Source organism: Narcine bancroftii, chromosome 10 (assembly GCF_036971445.1).
Source record: "Narcine bancroftii isolate sNarBan1 chromosome 10, sNarBan1.hap1, whole genome shotgun sequence".
Lineage (NCBI taxonomy): Eukaryota > Metazoa > Chordata > Chondrichthyes > Torpediniformes > Narcinidae > Narcine > Narcine bancroftii.
Window position 1 is genome coordinate 79130296 of NC_091478.1, and position 27279 is coordinate 79157574.

Here is a 27279-nt window from a genome sequence, read left to right on the forward strand (position 1 = left end):
AAAAAAATCTAAAGGTTTGCACGAAAGTTTTCAAGTATATGCTCATTTTTAAAAACAAATCCGATTAGAGTAGTCCACAATTCCAAGTTATTTAGTAATTAATGCTACTCACAGAAGGAAATAATTTCAAGAAACAAAACATTAATTATTAAACTCATTATCTGAAAGATATGTTGGTACTTCTTAGCAAGCTTATTTCATTATCAAGTCTGACAAGCATGCAAAATGTTTAATTACTGTGGCAGCAAGAAGTCTGTTCATACACAAAAAAACCCAGCAATTTCAGTACATGATACTGCTAGCAGGTTAACTATTACCAATAAAAATATTCAAAAAAATTATCAAACCCACCCGCAAGTGCTTAGATGCACCTTCCAAGATAATATTGCTTGAATCCACCTCGTTATACTCATGCACGAGTCCCACAACCACAGACATTCAGTGTCTCTGAAGAAACCTTTTTTTGCTTCCTTTTCTTCTATCATTAGGGGCACTGGGCAATGATCATGGCAACTCTTTCTCTACCTTACAGCAGACAAAAGCTGAAGTATATCAGTATATTACGTTTTTAATATATTGTTACGTGACAATAAAGGAATCTTTGAACCATTCCAGGTAGGTTATAAGATAAGCCTACTTCTCTATTCCTGATTCTGTACTAATTGTTAAGTTTGGCAATGATTGTCATGAGCTAGTTTTGGCTGTTTTTAAGTCTTTCATAATGGCATGCTGAAGCATGGGAATATGGGTACTTTTCAGGGAGGGAATAGCAAGGAAATTAAGGGGGCATGGTGAATATAAACAAGAGAACATAATAGGAGCAAGAGTAGGTCATCTGAGCCTGTTGAGGCTGCTCTGCCATTTAATGAGATCATAACTGATCATCTCCTGCCTTTTCCCCATTTCCCTTAATCTCCTATTTTGTAAAAAATTATCCAACCTTGACTTAAATATATTCACAGAGGAAACCTCCACTGCTTCAATGGGGAGCAAATTCCATACATTCACCACCCTCTGGAAAAAGCATTCCTCCTCGTCTCAGTCCTAAACCTACTACCCGTGAATCTTGAATCTATGTCCCCCAGTTCAGGTCTTCCACACCAATAGGAACAACTTACCTACTTCTATCTTATCTATGCATTTTATAATTTTATATGTTTCTATAAGATCCCCTCTAATTTTTTTAAATTCAATTGAGTACAGCCCCAGGTGACTCAAGCTCTCCTCAAAGGTTGATCCCCTCATATCTGGAATCAATCTGGTGATCTTCCTCCAAACTACCTCAAAAGCCAGCACATCCTTCCTCAAGTAAGACCAGCACTGTATGCATGCGGCCTCACCAGTACCTTGTATAGTTGCAGCATAACTTCCCTGCTCCTAAATTTAATCCCTCTAGCAATGAAGGCCAAGATTCTATTTACTTTCTTGATAGTCTGCTGTCAAAGTAAGAGGAATGCCAAATTTCATTAAAAGCTCATCTCCAACCTGCTAATCATGTTGTGTAAGGCATGAAATGAGGTCACAAAAACAGCAACATGCATGAAGAAGAAATAAGCATGAAGTAAAAAAGATGGAAGAAACTTTAATACTAACAGCATTCAACAGGAATGGAAGCTGCTTGCAACGAGACAACTTTTCCATTGGGCTGTGGGATATGCACACGGAAAACAAGGCGAACCCTTGTATTTTTTCTGCCAATATCAGTTTCACCCTTGCGAAGTTCTATATCTGAATTGCGAAGTTTCAAAATTCCTGCACAATCAATGCTTTAAAAAAAGAAAACAGATTAAGTCATATGATTTCATGTCAAATCATGATTTTAAATGAGCAAAGTTGATTTTACACAGTCCAGCCTCATCTTCCATAAAGATATCATCACAGATTTTTACAGCATGGGAAGTCTCTCTGGTCCAACTTATCCACGCTGCAAATGTTGTCCACCCAATTTAGACCTAAATGCTGTGTTCAATCCATATTTCTCCAAACCTTTCCCACCCATATATTTATCTAAACGTCTTTTAAATATTACAAATCTACCCTCCTCTGGCATTTTGTCCATATATCCACCACCTTGTAAAAGATGCCCCTCAAATCCTTTTAAATCTTTTCCCTCTCACCCTAAATCTATGCATCTAGTTTTTGAAAAAGACAGTGAATATTGATTTTTTTTTCTATGCCCTTATAAACCACTATCATTACCTTTCAGCCTCCTGCACTCCAGGGAGGAAAGTCCCATCTACCCTGCTTCTCCTTATAAGGGAGGAAAGTCCCATCTATCCCACTTCTCCTTATAATTCAAGCCTGCTAGTCCTGGTACCATTTGGTTGAATCTTCACTGTCCCCCTTCCAGTTTAATAATATAGCTGGGTGACCAGAAGTGCATACAAAACTCCACATGTGAGCTCACCAATACCTTGTAAAGTTGTCACAAAACATCCCATCACCTGTACTCAATGCTGATTGACGACAGCAATTGTGCCAAGCCCTTTTGCCACTTTCAGGCTTGTAACACCAAGTCTCTCCGTTTTACAACCTTAACTGTGCAATACTTCGTACTGAAGAGTTAAATTCCATCTGGCTCATTTTCTCAGCTCATCGAGATCCTGTTGCAATCTCAGATACTTTCTTCACTGTCCACTAAACCAGCAGTTTTGGAGTCATCTGCAACCATATGTTGTCATCCATGTGATTAACACAGACAATAAATGACAGTGAACCCAGCACTAATCCTCGTGGCACACACTGATCACAGGACTGCAATATGAATAACACCCTTCGATTACCATCCTCCAACTCAAACCATCAAGCTAATTCCGTAACCAATTATAAAAACACAATGCTGGAGAAACTCAGCAGGTCACACAGTGGACTTTATATAGCAAAGATAATGATACATAACCAACTTTTCAAACTTTTCAAACTTGAGCCCTTCATCATGTACAAAATGTGGGCAGGTGCCTAAACAAAATAATGAAGGGGGTGGGAGAAGAGTGGAATGGGGCAGGGGAAGAAGCACAGTCCCCTCTCCCCATTCTGTAGGGACCACTCCCTCAGTGACTCCCTCGTCCACTCATCCTTTCTTATTAATCGCCCCCTTGGAAACATCCCGTGCGGCTGCAGGAAGTGATCCCATGTAATATAACATTCTGGATGAGCTACCATGTGGAATCATATCAAAGGCTTTACTAAAGTTCATGAAGACAACATCTACTGCTCAGCCCTCAATTTTCATATTCACCTCTTCAAAAAACAAACTCGTGAGACAGGATTTCCTAAGCAAAAGTGCCATACAGACTATCCCTTATCAATCATTGCCTTTCAAAATGCTCTGGCTCGTGTTCCTCAAAATCCCCTCAATAAACTTATCCATAACTGTTCAATTGGAACATGACTGATCCCGTGCCTCTTCTGCTTCCCTTCCTGATCCCTGTACTTAGAAATGTCATATTCACACATGTTCTGCTAGCACACATTGCCAACAGTTCAATCAAATCCAGTACATCACCAAAAGTACATATAGTTGCCCTTCAGAATAAGTTGATGCAGAGAGTATCTGCAGCAATAAAATGGATATTCAGGTTCAGCTGCATAATGTTATTCCAATGAAAATGATTATTCATCACTAAGGGACCATGACAATGTTCTTGGGAAAGTGGTGGCTCCAAGACACAAGAGGTTGGAAATGTCAGTTAATTCTCATTCTCTTAACCCAATTCACTCTTGAGTAATCCCTTTGGCTGTTTCCTGGACAAGGATTTTGATGCCACAGCTCATCGGAAAGGCATGGCAATATCTCTAAAGGCCTGCAGGAAAGGTCGTCCAATACCAACCATACACAGATCTTTACACACACTCTGAACCCCAATGTCTCCAAGATACAAGGGAAGCTCCATTTTAACTGCAAAGCCTAATGTCGGAGGTCATTTCCAATAAAACCAGAAACCATTGAACATCTGAGTGCATCAGACTTGAAAAATCAGACTGCTGCCAGAAAAGTCTACAGATACCAGAGTTCAAGCCAAGGACTTACTTCCTCTCCTCCTTGTCTCTTTATTGTCTCAAAAGAGAGGAATGATATTTAAAGGGTCATTTATTTTTCATAAATGAAGATGGCTGAAATCCTGAAGTGATAAGCATGGATTCCCCAAAATCCAAGTACACAATGACATGCTGTATAAATTGCAGATCATTTTAAATCAGGATAACTGTGTTAGGTTTTTCTTTTCTACTCCTAAATGCTAAATTCTCAATGCGAGTTCAAAATAAAGGGTACAACTGCATTCAAAACACAATCTGCTGGAAGAATTTAGGAAATAACATCAGTCAATATTTTTAGCTGAAACCTTCCATCAAGACTGTTCAACCTAATGAATTCCTCCAGCAGACTGTTTTGCCCCAGATTCTAGCATCTGCTCTCTCGTGTGGGTCCCACGTTTCAGCTGTATAGTCCTCTTCCTTTAGAATGCCTCAAAAAGTATTCATGCTCCTTATCATCTGATCTGTTTCAACTTTGTCTTGCATTTCACTCTTCTCCCTCCCCAGCTCTGCTTTGAAAATGAAAACCTTCTACTCTTGCCCAGTTCTGAGAAAGAATCACTGACAAAAAATGTTAACTGGTTTCTCATTCAACAGAGTTAAACAAGAACATCTGCAGATGCTGGGGTTGAGTGCAATAAAGAAAAGTGCTGGAGAAATTCATCAGGCCACACAGTATTCATCAGAAGTAAAAGGAATTCAATATTTCAGGCCTAAAGGGCTCAGGCCTGAAATGTTGATTGCCTTTTAATTCCTGTGGATGCTGCATGACCTGCTGAATTTCTTCAGCACTTTTGTGTACCTCATTCAACTCATGCTACTTGGCTGGCCAGTATTTATTTTGGTTTTTCACTATCTATATGGTAGAGAATCCAATTTAAAAGTGGTGGCATAAAATTTGCAAATCACATTGAATTATGTCATGATCTGCACCTCTATTCACCCTTGATGTGTAAGAATATTGCTGTTTCCAATCTGCTTAGCAATATGAAGGCCAATTCATGCTGCAAATATATCTGCCTGCATCACATGCTACATTGGGTGCTTAAAATTGATTTGTGACCAACAACAGGCTCTCCAGAAATGATTTGTGACTAGATTATTTTGATTTCTTGATTGATTTGGGTTCAGTTTCAATTGGATGGCATAAAATATCTGATCTGCGCTGCAATAAAATTCTGTCTAGGTCAACAGTATCCAAAATATCTCTATCATTAATAGTCATGAAACATTGAAATGTAAAAACAGATTATTTATGTAATTTTAAAATACTTTGCTTTTGAAATATGATTCATGAATCTTCTTCTTTCTTTCTTTTCTCTTCTTTGGCTTGGCTTCGCGGACAAAGATTTAAGGTGGGGGTAAATGTCCACGTCAGCTGCAGGCTCGTTTGTGGCTGACAAGTCCGATGCGGGACAGGCAGACACGGTTGCAGCGGTTGCAAGAGAAAATTGGTGGGTTGGGGTTGGGTGTTGGGTTTTTCCTCCTTTGCTTTTTGTCAGTATTCATGAATACTGATGTAATAAAACAATAACTGTATAGCAAAGAGTATAAATTTAGAAATATTTAGAATGCTAGAAACTGATTTTAATATCATTTCATACCCTTATTAACATGGCCTCTAAACTGGAAATATCTATGCCCAATGTCTCCAACCAGAAGGAAAAACACTTGAAACAGTAAATGACCGATCAGATGTTATAGTGCTTTGAAACAGTGATTAATTGCAAATCCCTTGAACAGTTCAAAAGCATTGCCTACATATCCCGTCTCTGCCTTTTCTGATTAAACATTTGCAACTGGCTTCTTGAAACCAAATTTGGATGCTTCTGGCATCAAAACAGTTAGCTATGCAACTCAATAAGAAGCTCCTCCAATTTGAAGCGACCTATTTTTCTATATTTTGTTACTTGTTTTGTTCCTGCACATATTAAACATAATGTTATTATATGTACTGGGCTTTAGTCCAAATTATACTGAGTGACAGGGACTGCACAGGAGGGTAGGGAAGAGGGTAGCATCGATACTTTCTGCTTATATTCTCTGCTCCCCACAGTTGCTTGGTTTGGATGTGCGATGTTGAATTTACTGGTACTAGTCTAAAAGCGCAGATAGCGATGGCAACAGTTGTTTTTCAGTCAGAAGAATGCAGCAATCTTCCTCCAACAACAATTGCCTTTTTAAGCATTCAATTGAAAATATGCCAAATCTTCTTTAAAATTTCACTTTACCAGGCAATCTTTTGGTGATGGCTACTATGTAGGAACTATTCTCTGAGATGTGGTATTTCTTCAACTCTGATTTTCTACTTCCAAGAGGAATTGTTGAGAGCCGAAAATTAAATTTTTCAAACCCATGTGTGGAGGTAAAATCATGAAGGAAGCCAGCACAACATGATGAAAATTATTTATCAATTATGACTTCAAAATTTACAGTGCAAGACTGTTGTAATCTCCTATCCTGGTGTATTGAAGCTAGCCAATTGAAATATGTATATTCCTTTCTCCTGTATAAACCTTGCCACACACTTTCTTCATGTTAATTGTACAGACTGTAGCTCTAAGTAAACAGCGAGAAAAATCTTAAAGAAAATGCAACAATTTTTTTAAAGTTCCAACTGACTTCAATGGATCAGATGCTTTTTATCCAATTATGCAAAGTTTGAGAGGAAAGTTGACAAAAAAATGTTTTACTGAGAGATTTGGATGAGTACCTGGCAGTCATATTGTTTTCAGGTAGAAGAGGAATTTCAAGAACCTTTGTGCTGGTAACTATAACCTCCTGACTAGCTGTGGCAACAGTCTTCCCAGTGATTCTGTGCACCTGGTAGAATGCATGTGGTCTTAAATAGCGGTCATCAGCCGTTCCAATGAACATCTGCAGGTTGATTGGCTTTTCATTGTAACCTTGAAGCTGTGTGAGAAAACATGTTTACATAAGTAAAATTGCTGGAAAGAAGACAACGAAAATAGGCTCCAAAAATTAATTACACTTTTCTTCAGCGAGCTGCAGCCCATTTCTAAAATTTTTAATTTTTTTTCTCAGCAATACAATAGTCAAGTTATTTCCCCTCAATATCTGTTTTTCTGGTTTATCCTTTCAATACAAATTTACCACAAAATACAGAAATGGTGCCTCAGAAATACTAACATAAAACCACATATATAGTGTAGATCGTGATTAATCTAACATTAATTAACACATTGTTTATGCATCTGTTGACAAACAAACTCACACACATAAGATACAAAAAGACAGCTTTGTTTGAAAACCATTTGTTTTGCCACCTTCAATTTTAAGTATCAAAGGCCCGAACCAGTAGATTGTCCATTCAGTGAACCGGTTAAGGATGCCATTTTTGCCTTTCACACTGGACCACCATTAACCAGTTCTCTGTGTCCTTTCACACTCATCACCAAGACATCCCCAGGGATAGGGGATTCTATCCTCTTCCAGTGATGTCTGAGTGACGCATCGAGCGATGGAGGATCTGCCCTAAATCCGAATAAATGCATTATATTCTTGTATTTAAACAAAACTTTTAATTATAACATAATTAAGCATTATGTACAGCCCTTATTGTTGTGCCAGACCAATATAAACCTTTATAAATTTATAAAAGACTGTGGGAAAGTATAGCCACACATATTATAAACACCATGAGAAAGTCCCAGTGGCGGGAGGAGTCACGTGATGGAGTAGTGGCCGGACGGTGAACTCCAGCCCTCTCCAGAAAAGTCGGGAAAAACAAAGGAAAACACAAAGGCACAGAAATAAAAGTTACAGAAAAGTGAGTATAAAGGTGGAAAGAAGATGGCGACAAAAAAAGAAAAATCGAAAGCAACGGTAAGAAGAGAGGAAGAGAAGACAAAGAAGGAAAAAGGTGAAGGCCTTACCTGTCCGAAGAGGCCCGCTGCGGAGAGAGAAACCCGCTCCCTCAGGTCGGTAAATAATGGACTACAAAAATGGCTCGCTGAGCCGAGTAAAAGTGCGCAACCGCGCATGAAAAAAAAACACACCGACGGGAGGGGGGACCAGCTGGGGAGTCGATCTCCACAGCCGGCAACGACAGCTGCAGAACACCTGCAGTAAGAAGAGACCACAGAAGACAATAGAAACAAGAAAGAAGAGAAGGAAAGGGCACCAAAGAAACAACAGATGGCCAACCCAGAGGAAGAAGAAGAGGAAGAGGAAGAGTACAGAGAAATAGAAGAAGAAAAGAAAGGCAAGGTAAAGGATATACTTGCTCTTATTAAAGGATACATGGAGTCATTTAAAGAATGGCAAACACAGGAATTTAAGGATTTAAGAAAAAGAATAAACAACACAGAAGAGAAAATAAATAAAATGGAGATGACCTTAACAGAAATGGGAAAGAAAATGGACAAGATGGAAGAGCGGGCAGTAGCAGCAGAAATGGAGGTAGAAGACTTAAAAAAGAAATTGGAGAAATCTAATAAAAAAACTAAAGAGACACAAGAACTACTAGCTCAAAAAATAGATACAATGGAAAACCATAACAGAAGAAATAACATAAAGATAGTGGGCCTTAAGGAAGATGAAGAAGGCAAGAATATGAGGGAGTTTATAAAAGAATGGATCCTTAAGACCCTAGGATGTCCAGAACTACAGCATGAAATGAAAATAGAAAGGGCACATAGAGTATTGGCCTCTAAACCACAACCACAACAAAAACCAAGATCTATTGTAGTAAAATTCCTAAGATATACTACAAGAGAAAAGGTACTGGAGAAGACAATGGAAAAAGTAAGAGAGGGCAACAAACCACTGGAGTATAAAGGGCAAAAAATCTTCATTTATCCAGATATAAGTTTTGAACTCCTAAAGAAGAGAAAAGAGTTCAATACAGCAAAGGCGATTTTATGGAAGAAAGGGTATAAATTTATACTAAAGCATCCAGCGGTATTGAAAATATTTATTCCAGGACAACAAAACAGACTATTCTCGGATCCAGAAGAAGCACGAAAATTTGCAGAACAATTACAAAAATAGACTGAGGGAGGAAGACGGGTAATGAGAGTTAAAATGATCACGATTGATATGTATGTGGGTAAAGAGGTATAAGAGTGAATAGAGACAATGTGCATACGTGAATGTATCTGTACTTAGAGGAAAATATAGATAGTATAGACAAGAATTAATAAGGGAAGGTAATGGAATAGAGAGAATAAGGAGGGAATTAAAAGAGTGACCTTTGTGACATATGAAAAGTGAAATCTTTTCTGGGGGGGGCGGGGTGAGGGGAAATAGCGGTCACTGCAAAATCAGTTGATGCTTGCGAGTGGATTTGCAAATCCAAATGGAGAGGGGAGATGTGGTTGTCCGACAAGGGATAAAAGACAACTCAGGAGGGGAAGGGGAGATTGGGGATAAATAAGATAGAAATAGGAGTATAAGGAAAATGTTGGATGTTGTAGGAATGTTGTCTTATAAAGAGTTGAAAATAAGAAAACAGAAATGGAAAAGGAGGAAAGGTAATGATGGAAAAACTGAAAGAGAAGATAAACAAAATATAAAAGGGCTACGCTGAACTATATGACTTTAAATATTAATGGAATACATAACCAAATTAAAAGGAAGAAACTACTAAATTTAAATGAATAAATGTATTCCATTAGAAAAAATAACATATAGGTTAAGAAATAATATTGAAATATTCGAACAAGTATAGGAGCCTTACATTAAATACAATAGCGAAAACCTACTGGGGACAAACATTACCTAAGTTGATGGAAGGAGAAGGAAAGAAAAGAATGGACTCAGTAGAATTTCTGGTGTATTTTTGTTGAATGACAACATTGTCTGACTGGCTTAATGCAACCTAGATTGTATACCTAAAATGGATGGTGGGGGGGGGTGGGGTGGGGGGTGGCTTGGGAGGAGGGGGGGGAGGAGAAAAAGTCACTGTATATGTGTGAAAAAGAAATAGTGTATATCATGGCTAATGTGATTTATGGTGTGAAAAATAAAAAATTAAAAAAAAAAATGTCCCACAATTTATAAAGACCGTGGGAAAGAATGATGGTGGATCTGCTCTCCCAGAATTCCATAGTGAAGGGAAAGGGCTGTATGCACACTCATGGAGCATATATGGAGGTATTTCTCTACCACATAGAATTCTGGGATGGCAGATCTGTCATCGCGTACTCTCTCTCTCGCCCCGACTTTCCCACAGTCCTTTAGAAATTTATAAAGGTTTATACAGGTCAGTTAAGTTTACAACTTTTTAATCATTTTTTTCCCTCACGTTCCTGCACTCATTAACATGTCACTACTTTGTCCCTGGATAGTCCACGTCCCTTTCACACTGGGCTAATCGGCATTGGGGATGACACAACCTACCTAGGTTATTAGGTCTACTCCAAATGTTTATGCCATATGAAGTAAATATTGTAACAATATAAAAGAAAAAGAAATGTCCATTCTGGAAATCACATTTCCATTACATTTCTTCTCACTTAAAATTTAACCTATTTAATAGCACCTTTTAACAGGAAATTGCACAATACTGTTAATTCAGCTCTGCCAAAAACAATGACTTAGCACTTCACTGAATACTGTGCTCCAGATGTTAAAGATAGTTACAGACAATGTAGTTGTTCGAAATATTCAAAGGGACAGAGGTCAAGAGGCATTGAGGAAAATAGAATCATTCAAGATGTAGAAGTATTTCTATCACAATTTCCCTTCATTCATTTGCTCAAAAGGTTCACTTCCTTCTTCCAGACCACATACCAAATACTTGCTGAATGATACAAATTGAAATTTGTCATCCCAATCAGAGTTGACCAGATTGAAAAAAGTGCTCTCATTTTGTGATTTCCCCCAGTGCTATGCAAACAGTACACGGACAATACTTGGGTTGATGGAGGACTTAGCTCCCATGTTACAACCAAAAATGCTTATGAAAGGGACTTCAAAGGCTTTGAAGTATTTGGGAGAAAGTGAGAGGAAGTAAAATAATATATAATTCTGCTCTTTCTGATGATGCAGTACTCATGCTTTTCCTGCAGAAACGCTTACATTTTGTGGCTGTCCTTCTCAATTTACATCAGTAGTTTTCAAACTGCTCCCCTAAACTCACATTCCACTTAAGCAATCCCTATACCATATGCTGTGATTAGTAAGAGATTACTTAAGGTGATATGTGAGTGGAAAGAAAGTTTGAAAAACCCCTGTTTAATCGCACCAAATTGGCTCGTGATGCGTCCAGTTTCATAACTTCAACGGAAATGGGCCAATGACAATTTTTCTCAAGCAAAATATTTCAGTAACAATTGGGCTGAGAGCAGTGGTCCTCAACCTTCCCTTCCACTCACATACCACCTTAAGCAATCCCTTACTAATCCAAAGGAAATTGACCAATGACAATTTTTCACAAGCAAAATATTTCAGTACAATTAGGTCTAGAGCAGGGGTGTCAAACTCAAATTCATGGAGGGCCAAAATTAAAAACTTGGACTAAGTCGAGGGCCGAACTAAATATTTATTGAAAATTTTCAACAACATCTGCATGTTTTCTCTTCTTTCAACATATGTAATGTTAAACTTTTTCTTATTAAAATAAATGTTTAATAATAGTTTTGGATAAACTCTTTCCAGAAGCATTAACAAATGAGAAATAAAATATTCAATAAATAATATTTCTCTATAGAGGATTTGTCAAATGTTGCTAGTGTGCTGTCGAATAGTAAAATCTGAGGGCTATTGAGAATGTGACTGATTGTGGGCATGAACTTTAACAGGGTTATTTGCCATACCCTTTTTCCATTGGTACAGATATCCTTTGATTTACACACTTTTCAAGTTTTATGCCTAATGAGCTTGTATCCAGGTGCAGGACCATTTTTAACCAGGAATATATTTATCACTGTGACATGAAACTAATGGAAGATCGTTTTATCCTGAGATTAAAGTTCATAATACTTACTCAGGCCTGTGTGCGGGAGGGCGGGGTTTGAGGGCAATCGGGTTGGACAACGACAGTGCGGGGGCATTGGCTCTCGCTGCAGGGCGGCATCTCGGGGGATCAGTGGCACCGTCACCGTGAGTCGCAGGTCGGCCTGCGGCAGGGAGTGGGAGTGGGCAACGGTCCTGGCGAGGTCAGGCCCCCCCCTGAGTTTCTGCCGGACCCCCCTTGACCTGCTGAGTTTCTCCCGGATTCCCCTTTGACCTGCTGAGTTTCTCCCGGACCCCCCTTGACCTGCTGAGTTTCTCCCAGACCCCCTTCCCTTGACCTTCTGAGTTTCTCCCGGACCCCGCTTGACCTGCTGAGTTTCTCCCGAACCTCCCTTGACCTGCTGACTTTCTCCCAGACCCCCCTTGACCTGCTGAATTTCTCCCGGACCCCCTCCCCTTGACCTTCTGAGTTTCTCCCGGACCCCTCCCCCTTGACCTGCTGAGTTTCTCTCGGACCCCCCTTTGACCTGCTGAGTTTCTCCCGGATCCCCCTTTGACCTGCTGAGTTTCTCCCGGATCCCCCTTGACCTGCTGAGTTTCTCCTGGACCCCCCTTGACCTGCTGAGTTTCTCCCAGACCTCCTTTTCTTTCCGTGCCAGTGTCCCAGGACATTTCCAGGGCAGTCTCCGCACTCAGGACCACGCTGGGATCCCGGTCAGCGGTGGAGGAGCAGGTGAGCTCGGCTAATCACAATCCAGCCCACACCACTCCCAAGATTGGCGGGGGGTTCCACCCTACCTGCCCAACCAGCCTCGCTCTCCACGTGTACTCCGGGCACCCGCCGCTGGTCTGGTGGGAAGGCGCAGGGCGGCCAGTGCCCCCATCGCCCGGCGGGGAGCCTCAATCTTCCCTCCGGCGTCCCGACTCCATCTGTAGCTCCAAGAAATGCTGTGCCACTGGGGTTCCGGGCGCTGGGGAGGGGCCTTGGCTTGCCCTGATACCGGCCAGGCCGCGCTGCGGTGGGGGGGGTGGGGGGGGTGGGCGGGGGGACACGACAGCGTGTTTATAAAACCATCCACCACTACTTTTCAAGGACCAGGATTTTTCTCTCTCTCTCTCTCTCACCCTGGGACACAGCGGTTACTGTGCATGCGCTATACTGGCGCGGCGGCCAGCGGGCCACCTCTAATACATTTTTGATATGATCTTGCGGACCAAATATAATTATATCGCGGGCCAAATTTGGCCCGCGGGCCAGAGTTTGACATGTGTGGTCTAGAGCAGTGGTCTTCAACCTCCCTTCCCACTCACATACCACCTTAAAGCAATCCCTTACTAATCAAAGAGCATCTATGGTACAGAGATTACTTAAAGTGGAATGTGAGTTTAGGAGGGCAGTTTGAAAACCACTGATTTACATGGACCCCTAACTGCCATAACCATTTTTGCAAGGCTGAGCAGCAGGTCACAAGTGTGAACTCAGTTTTATGTGTTGACTCCTGAGGCCCCATCCAAAAACACTTGGCCTTTGGACAACTGGCTGTTAATTAGGCCATTATATTGTTTTTAAAAGTCAGATAATGAGGTTTAAAAACAATTCAAATACATTTAAATAACAATACAATTAATTTCTGACATTTTAACTAATTTTTCAAAGCATAAAATGCAACCAAAATCTAGAAACAATATACTTTTTAATCAAGTAAAAACACAAAAATACTGAAGGAATTCAGCAGGTCTCAGTGTCCACAGGAGGTAAAGATATACTGTATAACCAATCTTTCGGGCCTGAGCCCTTCTTCAAGGTATGAGCAAATAGCAGGCAGGTGTCTGAAAAAGGAGCTGAGGAAAAAGGAAGGAAGGGCATGGGGGGGAGCAAAAAACACTGGCCAACAGACAAAAGATGATAATTGGACATGCATAGGAAGGCTTGAGAGGAAAAATGGGAATTGATTTGGGGGGTGGCTCTGTGAATGCAGAGGTACACAAAAGGACAGAGAGAGAGAGAGAGAGAAGGCCATTTCATGTCAAGCCTCTGTCTGGAGACCAGCCACAACCACGGAGGGAAATCTTAAAACTTGCCTTTCATAGAGCAGCCCTAAAAGACTGCTCCTGTGTTGCATTCATATTGAGCAGTGCCTCGTAGCACCCTCCGGATCGGATGGAGGCGGGGCGACCACCGTAGCACCACCTGTCATAAACGAGCATAAGAGCAATGGTTGTCTTCCCTACCCATAATCCCCCACGCAGCTCGAATCACTTCTGTGTTTCCCAGAACAGTTCCAGCTGCATGGGGGATTATGGGGAGGGAAAACAACCATTGCTCTGCCATGTTTTTGAGCCACAGAGAGTGGCCCCAAAAGCCGTGCCAGCTCCTTCTACCCTGACGGCTCCTGCCTGTCGCCCCCTCCCTTGAGAGGGTCATGGAGGTAGAGGGATGAGTGGGGAGATGGGTTGCAGGCTGATGGCCATTTCATGCCATTTGCTGTACATTCAAGCCAGGTGGTGGAGTGCAGCCCTTCGCCAATTACCCTTCCCCGAGAAGGGTTGGATTTGGTGCATCGGAGCCAGCCACGGCGCATTCAGAAAGGCAGGTCTCTAGGTGTAAGGGAGGAGAACCTCCGCCTTTACAGTCGAGCATTTTCGTTGCTTGAAAGGACCTAGAGACAGAATGAGGAAAGGAGAAATAGGGATAGGGGAAGGGGAGAGATGGGGAGGGAGCTAAAGGAAACGAGAAGTCAATGTTAATGCCATCTTTGTGGAGGGTGCCCAGATGGAGTATGAAGTATTTTTCTCCCAATTTGCGGGTGGTCTCAGTATGGCAGTGCATGAGGCGGGTGGTCTCAGTATGGGAGAGCACAAGGTTGGAAATTGCTTCCCATTTAAAATACAGAAATCCTGACCACTCAAGAATCCAGACTTTGAAAACTCTCAAACTTTTTAAATTTAGTGGGTTTTTGTGTATGTGTGTATAAGCGCTACAGAGGCACAGCAGCAATAACCATCCATACAGATAATCTTATAACAAAGAAATTGATTTGCATACTGTTTTGTTTTGCAATGTAATTTTTAAACATAATTTTAAGTATGTGCTCTTTTTTGAAGTGAAAAAAATTTTTTTTACATTTTTAACAAGAGTTCCACTATTATTCTTTAAAACTGCTCGTTTTGATAAATGAAGCATGCTGCATTTCTGAGAATAAACTATCAGAATTTACCTGTTTATCTCTTCTCTATTCCTTCTTATAGAGTATAACTCGAATAATCCAAAATCAGATTCTCCAAAATTCTCATTTATCCAAAAAAGTTTTTGGAGTTGAACTGACCAGGGACATCAGTCTCCCAGCGGCAGCAGCAGACCTCGGGCTCCTGGTGGGAGCTGGGACCTAGGCACCCTTGGGCTCCCAGCACGGTGGAGAAATGTCGGTGATCGACGGTGGCCAATATTTTTTTTTGGTGAGAATTAAACATGATTTTAATGCTTAAAAAGCCTTATCTTGTTGTTTGTTGTTGTTTAAACACTGTTACTACTGATTTGCTGTTACTACTGGGCTTTTTTTTTAAATGACCGGTTCTCTGAAAAAAACGTTTATCTGGAATGGCCCGGTTCTGACCATTTTGGATAATCAGAGTTGTACTGCATTTGAATTTTAAAAGTACTGCCCAAGAATCCAGAAAACCCGGACCGACCCAATCCCCGAGCAGTCTGGATTTTCAGACTTCTTTTGGTTCAGAAAAGAACTGGTGGAGTTCATTTTTCCTGTCCCGCATCGGACTTGTCAGCCACAAACGAGCCTGCAGCTGACGTGGACATTACCCCTCCGTAAATCTTCGTCCGCGAAGCCAAGCCAAAGACATCTGCAGTAGAGCATCAGATAAGAGGTCAATCCACAGGACCATAAGAGAGGCATGGAGGATCACTGGGGTCTCTCTCTGCCTCCCCCCCCCCCCCAAGAAATAAGCATCGTGATCTACTGGAAAGGACGCGCAAAATGATTACGGACACCTACCACCCCGCACAAAGCATCTTCCAGCTACTCCCATCAAGATCAGTCAGAATCACCAGGCTGAGAAACAGCTTCTTCCCGTGGGCAGTGAGACGGCTGAACAACTGAGGAACTGCTCGCTCAACCCTCTCTGACTAGTATCTGTTTAATAATATTTATTTTAATATTTGTATATACATTCTGTGCATCTGTGTAATATGTCTGTCTGTTTGCACTAAGGGCTGGAGAACATTGTTTCATCGGGTTGAACTTGTATATTCAGATGATAAATAAACTTGAACTTGACCTTAGTCAATTTCCAATAACTATTTCAAAAGGAAGTGAATGCTAAGGGCTGAATGGTTCCATTAGCTGTATCTCTTTGCTGTTTTCATTAATTTGAGATTCCCCATTTTCCATCAGCAAAGTTACCCAACACTTTCATGTTCGCCTGAAGTCTGATAATAGTTCCATTTTCATCTAAAACAGATTCAAAATTGCTAGTGCATTTAATTAATGCATTTACACAAACCTTGTTCACAAGGTCACACAGCAAATTCAAAATGCATAGAATAGACTGGAAAACAAAAAAATCGAGAAAAATTGCAGATGCTGGAAATCTAACAGCAATACGGTAAATGTTGAAAATACTTAGCAGGGGCAAAATAAGAGAGCAGGTGCTGCATGGAAAAATGCCACAATAAGGTGTTGTTTGGAAAGGAAGGGAAACAAGTTCAGTGGGTTCAAAGAGCAACGAGTCCAGAAACAGGAAAAGATCTTTACTAAAAGACAAGGGGATCGCAAAAGGGATAACACACTAGTACTCTCAATCACACAACACAGTATAATCCGTCATATCTGACTTAATACTACTGATACTAGCAACTGCATACACTCATACAAGCACAGTACAACCAAATCACATCGGACTTAACACGACTGAATCGAGCAACTGTGAATAGACTTATAACAACCAAGATTACAATACGGTACCTACCGTTCCTTGTCCAATGTGGGTACAGTCCCAATATACATCATTAATATTCAATAGCTCCGATCCCTATGCAGTGCACACTTTACCAATGACTCCTCCAGCATTGTCCACAGTTCGCGACCTGGAGTGGAGCATGGTTCATTTCAGGGCCGAAGAGCAAAAGAGGAAGAGCTACTGCACGTGGTGGACTTCGTAGTACATTAAGCTGGAGGTTCTGACCCAGGTAATCACTAGGTGATTAAAGGGGCCAATGGTCAGGTGGGCAGAGTCCAACCTTGAATGGCATGTGATGAGACTTCCATCTAGCTTTCCCAGATAGAGTTACATGACTGTCCACAATCCACATTCCCACCAGGTTCCAGATGGAGAGGTCACATGACCCTCCACATTCCAGAGTGCACAAGGGTACTCAAGTGCTTAGCCTTATCATAACTGAGGAGAGGATGCTCTTGAAGCCTCCACCTCCCATTAGCTGTTTAATTTTCCCCTGGTACTGCTGTTCATGACCAGGTATCAGAGGACTGCAGAGATTCCATCTGATCCCATGGTTGGGTCTTCACTTAGATCTGTCTGTTACCTGTTGATTTTGTTGCTTAGCGCACCTGTAGTCTAATGCTGCAGTGTGCATGGTGTTTAATCACCACCCCCATACATTGTAATGATGTCTCCTTGTTCAAGTTTTTTCCCACATCTTGACATTGACCATATCATGCTACTCCACGTCCTGGACATTATAGTACATTAAGCAAGAGGATCCTGCCCAGTTAATCAGTGGGTGAAAAAAGGGGCCAATGGACACAAGATATCATGTTTAATAAGATCACTCCTCATTTTTCTAAACTCCAAAGAATATAAATCTAATTTCTTTAACTGCTCACGATAGACAACCTTCTCATCAAAGAACAAACCCAATGAATTGTTTTAAACTGCCTCCAACAGCAATCTTTTTTTTATAAAAGGGTCCAAAACTGCATAGTATTCCAGATATGGCATCATTTATTCCCTGTACAATTGGAAACAATGTTTGTCTATTTCTCAACACTAATCCTTGCAATAAAGGCTATAATACTATCTGCTCGTCAAATCATTACCTTTCCCCATCTGTTAATTTTTTGTTTCATGCACAAGAAAACCTAATGTGCTGTACTTCATTCATTTGTACAAATTATAATTTGCCTTTCAATTCCTCTTTCTGAAGTCTTATACCTTGATACATTAAAGTCTCTCTGCCTTGCCATTGCTTATTCCATCAACTTACCTACGTTGTGTTGCAGAGTCCAAATTTTCTAATATTATCATGTTATTAGCCAACTCTCCCACGTGCCCCCTGCTCCTAGTCATTTAATTGAGACCCAAGAGCTGATCTTCAGGGTACCCCACCAGTCACAAACTCCCAGCCTATTATTCCCAATACACTTCCTCATAATAAAATGAACTCTTGATAGGAGAAAGTAAAAATATTTACCAGGACAGGGGAAAAAAAACAGCTAACAGATTAGATAATTTGTGATTGTTTTATTTGTAAACTGTAACAACTGAGGTGGGCAAATTGACACATGGAGTAAATAGAAGGATATTTCACTTAACGGATCAAACAGTCAGGGTACATAGACTTAAATAACTGGTGGAAGGATCAGAGAATAGATGAAGAAATATTATTTCACCCTGATTGTGGTAGTGTTTATTTAGAACTCTGACTGAAAGGTTGGTTGAAGCATAAAAACCTCCATCGTAAACCTTGGACGTGTACTGGAAGAGCAATGTTCTGCAGCGCGACAGAACTGATGTTGGAAGTTGAGAATAGGTTAGACCTCAAACTTCTTAAGAGTGCAGGAAATCAGCAGTTCAAAAACAGCAATAAAAGAGGACCAAATGTTACTGCAATGAAGGCCAAAAACACAACACAAAACAAATTTCTAAAGGCAAGATATTAATGTACCTGAGACTAGACAAATGGATATTGTGTAATGTCTCTATTAATATCAACCAGCTGTTAAGATTGTAAATTTAGAGAGCCAAGAGCATTATTTTAAAGAAAAGCTGAATTTGGCATAATCCATTAGTTAAATAACTGAATTCAAATGACTGGTCATTAAAGTTATAATGAAGATTCAACACTGGAAAGCAGATGATTTTATTCCATCAGAAGTAAAAATACCAGACAAAAAATGGCCTGTTTCCGCTCCGTAAATGGTTATATGGTTATATAAAATGTAAATTTGTAATTTGTTGCCATGCCAAAAGATTTGATGCTCCTTTGCTGGAAATCAGGAAGACCAATGTTTACATATCAAATTATTGGAATAAAAACTATTTCTACTCAAAACAAGCATGCATACGAGGACTGACAATATCATCGAGTCAACTATACTCTGAATTGCAGTGAGAAGTATTGGATCAAAGACACCGTGCTCTGACAAAGAATGCAAATTCAACAGAGTTCTCTGTTATTTAATCTAACTAGAACTGAGTCAACCAGCTGCTACACATCACAACTCAAGCATATGAATTCTGAGTTATATTAAAGTGCTGACATTTATACTATCCAGATCAGTAAAACCACCACATGCCCTTTCTGCAAGGATAGTAAACAGAAACCAAAATAAAACTACTGTATAATATTACACATGTCGATCACCTAATTTAAGGTCATTTTATTTTGGTCATCTGTTTCTGTCAGCACTTGCCAGAAATAGCAAAAAAAAAGGTCCTATAAACAATGCAAAAATTATGTTCCCTTATAAGACTGAATGATTTTTAACTGTTAAAGCTGTTTTATTATGTCAGTAGTTGGACCTATTCTCTCCAAACCTTCCTTCTCTCCAACCAGTGTAACACTATACTTGCAGTGACACCCATTGCTTTTACATGGGACCATTGCCAAGCTGTTTGTGTTCCTTTTGTGTTCCCATGGCAAAGGTCAGTGTATGCGTAAGTAAAATTGTAGTGAGGACAAAAACCAAAGGTCACCAGGGGATAAAAATCAATACAAAGTTCCAAGTAATTGGGAGGCTTCAATCATTGTGAATGACTTACATTGTATATAATTAACTAAATTTTTAAAAAGTACATAAATTCAAAATTCAATTTGATCAGCTAAATGTATTAGTATGGAATTTTGACAAAAAATCTTCCATTGCTTTTACATAGGGGCAGCATGGTTGGCAAAACAGTTAGCGTAATGCTGTTACAGCACAAGCGACAAGAAGTCGAATCCCGCACTGTCTGTAAGGAATTTTACGTTCTCCCTGTGTCTGCATGGGTTTTCCCCAGGGGCTCCATTTCCCTCCCACCATTTGAAACATACAGGGGCGTGGAGGTTAATTGGGTGTAAAGTGGGCAGCACAGACTCATGGGCCAAAATGGCCTGTTACCATGTTGTATATCTAAATTTTTAAAAAAAACAGGAACAGTGCAGTTATTCCTTCTTAGGCAGCCCCAATGGAAGAAATTTATTTACTTCCACTATAGTTCTGACACCTCTGTGCGAGTTCTTTTCAAGTGAGTTGGCTTCTGCACAGCAGCTAAGCACATAGCTTTGATGAAACAAATTCTTGATCCCATCATGAGAAAATCTAGGACAAATACACAAAGTATGCACACATACATCCACACACACACACACACACACACACACACACACACACACACACAGTGAATGACAAATGAACTTTCCCCACACCCTTTATCTGCACATCTCTTTTCCCTTTACCACCCAACACTTTCATTTCTCACCCACACCCCTGTACCTTTTCTGCAGCTACCTTCGTCATTCCGTGCCTCAATCCCTATTCATACCCCCTCTTCCTCTCAATGCCCCGCCTTCCCCCACTTCGTATCAATGCCTGCCTTCCCCCTCTTCCTCGCAAAGCCTCCTTCCCCCTCTTCCTCTCAAAGCCTCCTTCCCCCTCTCTGCAGCTACCTTCATCATTCCGTACCTCAATCCCTATTCATACTCCCTCTTCCTCTCAATGCCCCGCCTTCTCCTGCTTCGTCTCAATGCCTGCCTTCCCCCCTCTTCCTCTCAAAGCCGCCTTTCCCTCTTCCTCTCAAAGCTTCCTTCCCCCTCTTCCTCTCAAAGCTGCCTTCCCCCTCTTCCTCTCAAAGCCGCCTTCCCCCTCTCAAAGCCTTCTTCCCCTCTTCCTCTCAAAGCTGCCTTCCCCCTCTTCCTCTCAAAGCCTCCTTCCCCCTCTTCCTCTCAAAGCCACCTTCCCCCTCTCAAAGCCTCCTTCCCCTCTTCCTCTCAAAGCCTCCTTCCCCCTCTTCCTCTCAAAGCCTCCTTCCCCTCTTCCTCTCAAAGCCTCCTTCCCCTCTTCCTCTCAAAGCCTCCTTCCCCTCTTCCTCTCAAAGCCTCCTTCCCCCTCTCAAAGCCTCCTTCCCCCTCTTCCTCTCAAAGCCTCCTTCCCCTCTTCCTCTCAAAGCCTCCTTCCCCTCTTCCTCTCAAAGCCGCCTTCCCCCTCTTCCTCAAAGCCTCCTTCCCCCTCTTCCTCTCAAAGCCGCCTTCCCCCTCTTCCTCTCAAAGCCGCCTTCCCCCTCTTCCTCTCAAAGCCTCCTTCCCCCTCTTCCTCTCAAAGCCTCCTTCCCCCTCTTCCTCTCAAAGCCTCCTTCCCCTCTTCCTCTCAAAGCTTCCTTTCCCCTCTTCCTCTCAAAGCCTCCTTCCTCCTCTTCCTCTCAAAGCTTCCTTTCCCCTCTTCCTCTCAAAGCCTCCTTCCCCTTCCTTTCAAAGCCTCCTTCCCCCTCTTCCTCTCAAAGCCTCCTTTCCCCTCTTCCTCTCAAAGCCTCCTTCCCCCTCTTCCTTTCAAAGCCTCCTTCCCCTTCTTCCTCTCAAAGCCTCCTTCCCCCTCTTCCTCTCAAAGCCTCCTTCCCCCTCTTCCTCTCAATGCCCTGGCTCCCCTCTCTTCCTCTCAATGCCCTGGCTCCCCCTCTTCCTCTCAATGCCCTGGCTCCCCCCCCCTCTTCCACCCCCACCCTCTTCAGTTTCCCAGTGCTACTTCTCTCCAGTAGCATGGCTGTCCACATTGCTGCCACATGCCTTCTTTGTGATAATTTTTCAAATTTCATCCCCCACCCCTGCTCCACACCAGTTAAACAGTTGTGCACCCAAGTCTCTAGCCTATCCAAGATCTTCCAGCTACTTGTCCTGAGTTGCCTAATGAGGGTAGATTCATGATCTCTGTCAACAATAAGTCTGGTCACCTCCTCAAAGAATTTTTATCCAAACTTGTGAGACATGATTTGCCCTTCACAAAGCCATGCTGACTGTCCCTGATCAGACCATGATGCTCTAAATGCCCATAGATCCTATCTCTAAGAATCCTTTCCAACATCTTGCCCATCACAGACACAAAGCTCACTGGTCTAGAATTACCAGTACTATCCCTATTATCTCTTTTGAACAAGGTTACAATATTCGCCACTCTCCAATCCTCCGGTACCATTTCCGTGGATAACGAGGACACAAAAATCCAAACCAAAGGCTCTGTAATCTCCTCCCTCACCTCATGGAGCAGCCTGGGGAATATTCTGTCTTAATGCATTTTAACTGCTCCAACACATCCTCTCTCTTAATATCAATTTCCTCTAGAACATTAACCTCACCCATATTGTCCCACTGCCTCTCCTTGGTGAATGCTGGAGAATTATTAATTGAGGACTTCACCCACTTCCATAGCCTTCAGGTACATCTTCCCACCTTTTTCTCTAATTGGTCCTACCTTCTCTCCGGTCATCCTTCTCTTCTTCACAAAAGTGAAGAAAGCCTTGTCTGGCATCTACCAATCTCCAGAGGTGCTAGATACCAGGGATTTTACTGTAAATGTTTCTCTATTTTCAAATTTAATATCTAAAATAAATTCAGAAAACTAAGCATAAATTAATACATTTGCGAATTAATATTTCTTAAAAATTGAGCTATTTCTTAAAATTGCCAACTTCAGGAGAAAGCAAAACTGAAAACTGCTCTCACCCTCCCCAAATCCACATTCAGGACAATTCATATATTAAAGCTGGCACTGCTCTGGTAAATTATAAAAAGTTATAAATTTGAGATTTTAAAAACAAAAACAGCCATCCCTTCCACAATGCTAAATCAGCAAGTCTCTGCCTTCAATAAGAAACATTATAAACAAAAGAAATAAAAAGAATGAAAAGAACCATTTCAGTAGCATGATATTTCATTCAATGTACATCTGGAAAAGAAAACTCAACTCAATAAATAGTCCAGACCTGAAACATTGACTGAGCACTTCTACCTAATGATTCTATCTGACCTGCTGAGTTCCTCTAGTTTACCCAATTTGAGGTGCTGACTTTCCAATCTAAAGACTGAAAGTATAATCTTTTATTCAACAATCACTTTAAATATTGATGGTGATTGTAGTATGACAGGAACTTGATACAATAACTTAACAATCAAATGCAGGAAATATTGATGCAATGCTAAATATATAGGATAAAAGTACTGATGTTTGCTTACAATGTATCCATATAAGGGTGATCCTTATATGAATGAACAGTAAAAGTACAATTTGTGATTACACATGACAGAATACCTCAATAGTTATGGTCTTGGATTGAAATTACATTTTTAAGAGATTTAAATTGCTCTTAAACATTGAACTCAAGTATGATCATGCCCCAGAGACTGATGGAGAGAAGCTGTTGTCACTGGGACTCAACATCCCTCACTGCAACTGAATTTTTGACTTCTGAACAGAAAGACCACCATAATCCGTCTGGGTCAGCAGTAGAACGTCAAGCATCATCTCGCGAAGAATGGTTTTGAACCCATAGGACCCTAAAACCCAGCAGCAATAGATATTCACCAAGACAAATGGTTACTTAAACAAAAGTTGCTTTATCTTTAAACAAGAAAACAGAATCACACTTTAACTTATTATTATTAACTTAACTAACCTAACCCTTCTAATTCTAAGTGCACGTGTATGTAATCTGTGTGTAAGTTTAGAAAAGTTCTTTACGTCAAATCTCACTTCTCATTCCTATTCACATTACAGGCAAATCTTATACTGTGTACAGAATTTAACATTTATGAAGTTCACCAGGAGTGGTGCTTGAAAGATAAATGGTTACCGCTCAGGAATGTTCTTGATGATTTTCAGAGAGAGAGATGTATGTTGTTCCAGGACACAAACTGATCCCTTTTAATCAGCCACTTCAGCGTCTTGCCAAAGAAACTTTCCCCATCAGGGTTTTCCAGATGATAACCTGTTTCTTTCAGGTTACCACAGAGTTCCTTTTTGTTTCTCTTATTTCAAGTGAAACATTAGGCAGCCAGTCCTCTCCTCTTGTATGGACCACAATGGCTTTGACCAGGCTGAACTAAGCACTCACAACCTGTCTTCCAAATGGGGTTTTTCCACAAGCTTGCCAGCTTGTCCTGTTCCAATCCCAGCTGCTGCTGCTGACCATAAAACTGCAAAACTGATCTCTCTCTCTCTCTGAGAAAAAGCCTGTTTGATTCTCTCTGTTTACAAAACCACATGACCCTCTTAGAACAACAAGTTGCACTCCAGCCAGCCTGTGGTTCCGAACTACTCCTCCAATCTCTTTCATCAGTTGCTTTTCAAAACAACAATCCATTAATGAAGTCTCTTGGGCACTCCCCAAAGTTTTTGCAAAGGCCCACAGGAGCCGTCCTGTCTGGCTTGAGCAGAGCTCTAGTATTTTAAATGAGATCTATGTTTGTATGCCCTAATTTATCTCCCAAAAACTTAACCATATACAATACAAACACAACATAATCTGTCACAACTGGCACACCTCTGAGCTGTGCGCTCAGCACGCTCCTGTTCACAATACTAAACCACTGAATTGGTATCCACATACCACGATTCTGTTTTGTCCCTCCCTACCCATATCTGGGATACTTCACATGTCCTTCAGCACTTCTATAACTATCACTTCCCTGGACTGCATTGCCTCATGTTTACCATGGATATCCAATAACTATACACCTCCATCCCCCATACCAAAGGCCTTAAAGCCCTTGTTTCTTATTTGAGACATCAGTAATATTTACACCCCATGGACTCTTCGGGACCAGCTAGTATTTTTACCAGCATGCTGAGAAACAACTTCTTCCCATGTTCAGTGAGAATGCTGGACAATTAAACTTCTGAGAAATATTGTTTTAATTAAACAATATTTTTTATATATTGTATGTATATTCATCCTGCACATGTCTTCTTCTGGTTATCCATCCCGTAGGATGATGATGGTTTCTTTTAGTCAGTTTGTGGGGTTTGATATGTAATGCCCCACTCCTCAGAAAGAAACAGTATGTGCATGAATGGATTTTTAGGAGAATAAGGGGTTACAGGTCTAGAACCACCCTCATGACACCTCTTCCTGGATCCAGCGGCATGGTGAGGTTCAAGACGGCTGTTAAATTCTGCTGCAGTGAATGGCCAGACCAAGCTTCGATAAAAGGGATGCCCTTTCCGTGCTTCACAGCATGTGTTTGTTAGATGGTCGTTGACCCTATGAGAGCGTTCACCTGCCCTTTGACAGGTCTTGTTTTTCATCCTGCAAGGTGACTAGCCACCCTCCACACCAGGCAAGCCTAGTGGGAGAGCCTGTTTAGACACCGCCTATGTGGCAGGTAGTACTGGGTTACATGGTAACAGTAGCCCTCAGTCGAGTGACCTGACACAGATTGCTTATGTATTGCTTGTCTGAATGTGTCTGTTATGTCTGGTTATGTGTTTGTACATTTTGCATTGAGGACCAGAGAATGCTGTTTCGTCGGGTTGTACTTGTGCAATTGGATGATATATGAAATTGAACAAACTTTCATCTTTGGAAGAAAAAAAGCACAAATTTGACCTAAATTGTCAGAATTACATCCAATAATATCTTAGTTTACACACAGCCTAACTAAAATGAATAAAAACATACTTAATGCAGAATTTTGTATTTCGTTCTCTGAATGGTGGAGATAAAATGAAACTCATTACTTGATCAACATTTGATCTCCATATTAGGGTACTGTAAAAATTATTCACTCTAATTCAAAAACCACTTAAAATATTCATGTCAATTAAACTTACAAAAGTATATAGATTTAGATATAGATAAAATTTTATAGATTTCTCTTAAAAGGAGCTATTTAAGTGGTAAACACTGATTTGAAATACCTAAAGTACATAACATTACTGCATCTTCCATTATAAAGAGCTTATAAGGCAAAGATTTATTTTACTGCAGATATATTTGGAATCATTCTCAAGGGAGGGGAAATCATTTTGTCTGCTTAGGAAAAATTTGCATTCTTACCCTCAAAGATAACATTAGAATAAAAATGAAAGAAAACCAAATTGTTGTCAACAAACACGTGGTAGGGTGGAGAATTGTTTGAAATTTTTCCAGAAGCCTCAAAGAACAGCAACAAAATGAGATGCATACACTAAAGCACCAGAAAGAGCCTGCTGAAGGAGTCACAGAATGCAAAACTGTGGAAACTTCACAATGGTCTTAATTAGCATTTTTCCTATCTTCAGCGCAACTAATATTTCATATTTAATTCTTTATCTAGCAATTTTTTTAAAAATTGGTGCGTAATAAAGCTTGCACTCACATTTAAATAAGGTGACAAACCCAATTTCAAATCATCTGAGAATCATGCAATTTAAACAGCTGCCCTGCTTTCTATTTTGGTCACATGCTCCCCAGCCAACACTAATGTTTACATTACAATTAGGATTTCTAAGCCAATGCCATTCAAGCAGGCTGCCACAGAGGCTTATAAGTATCAGAGAGTAAATTCCTCCTTTGTCCAAGTAGAAAGCATCTCAGCAGACAGGTCATTCTACTCAAAAGAATTTAAAACAATGCCTCTAGTAAGCATAATAGCATGAACAAATGATCTGTATTATTCAACTTATCTCAAACACTTCCACAGTAAATTCCAACATAAAATATTAATGTTTATTTTCAAATTAGAATTTAAGAAAACTGAGCTGAAATTCTTAAAGGCAGCATTCCATCAATTGCAAGAATGTTTGCAGACAATTTTGAATCAAAAATATAACCAGCTCCAAAGTATTTATAAGGAATATTTTCCCAAAAAAGTACACATTAAATACAACAATAAATAGGGTTAAATATTTGGGTTTCTGTACAACATCAAACCATGTTATCATATTGAACATGAGCCGGTGAAACACACTTTTCCATCCTTGGGCAAACCTACACCCTCTGTTAGATCGGCCTCCCAGAGAGTGAACCCGCAGAAAGTGACACCTAGATTGAGAGCCTGGACCTGTCCTCTATGCCTATGCACACCAAGTTTCAGGAATATTCAAACCTTTTCAACCTCTCTCC

The 27279-nt window shown here is 40.7% G+C and overlaps 1 protein-coding gene across 3 annotated transcripts in view; it reads right to left on the reverse strand.

Moving 5' to 3' along the window:
• nfatc3a (nuclear factor of activated T cells 3a) overlaps window positions 1-27279 on the reverse strand; it is a 166664-nt gene that overhangs the window by 62644 nt on the left and 76741 nt on the right. For all 3 annotated transcript variants that reach the window (XM_069901537.1, XM_069901538.1, XM_069901540.1), the window contains exons 4-5: window positions 6749-6948; window positions 1594-1766 (exon numbers count right to left, since the gene is read on the reverse strand). In XM_069901537.1, the coding sequence (XP_069757638.1) occupies window positions 1594-1766; window positions 6749-6948 (373 nt within the window). The remainder of the gene's footprint in view (window positions 1-1593; window positions 1767-6748; window positions 6949-27279) is intronic.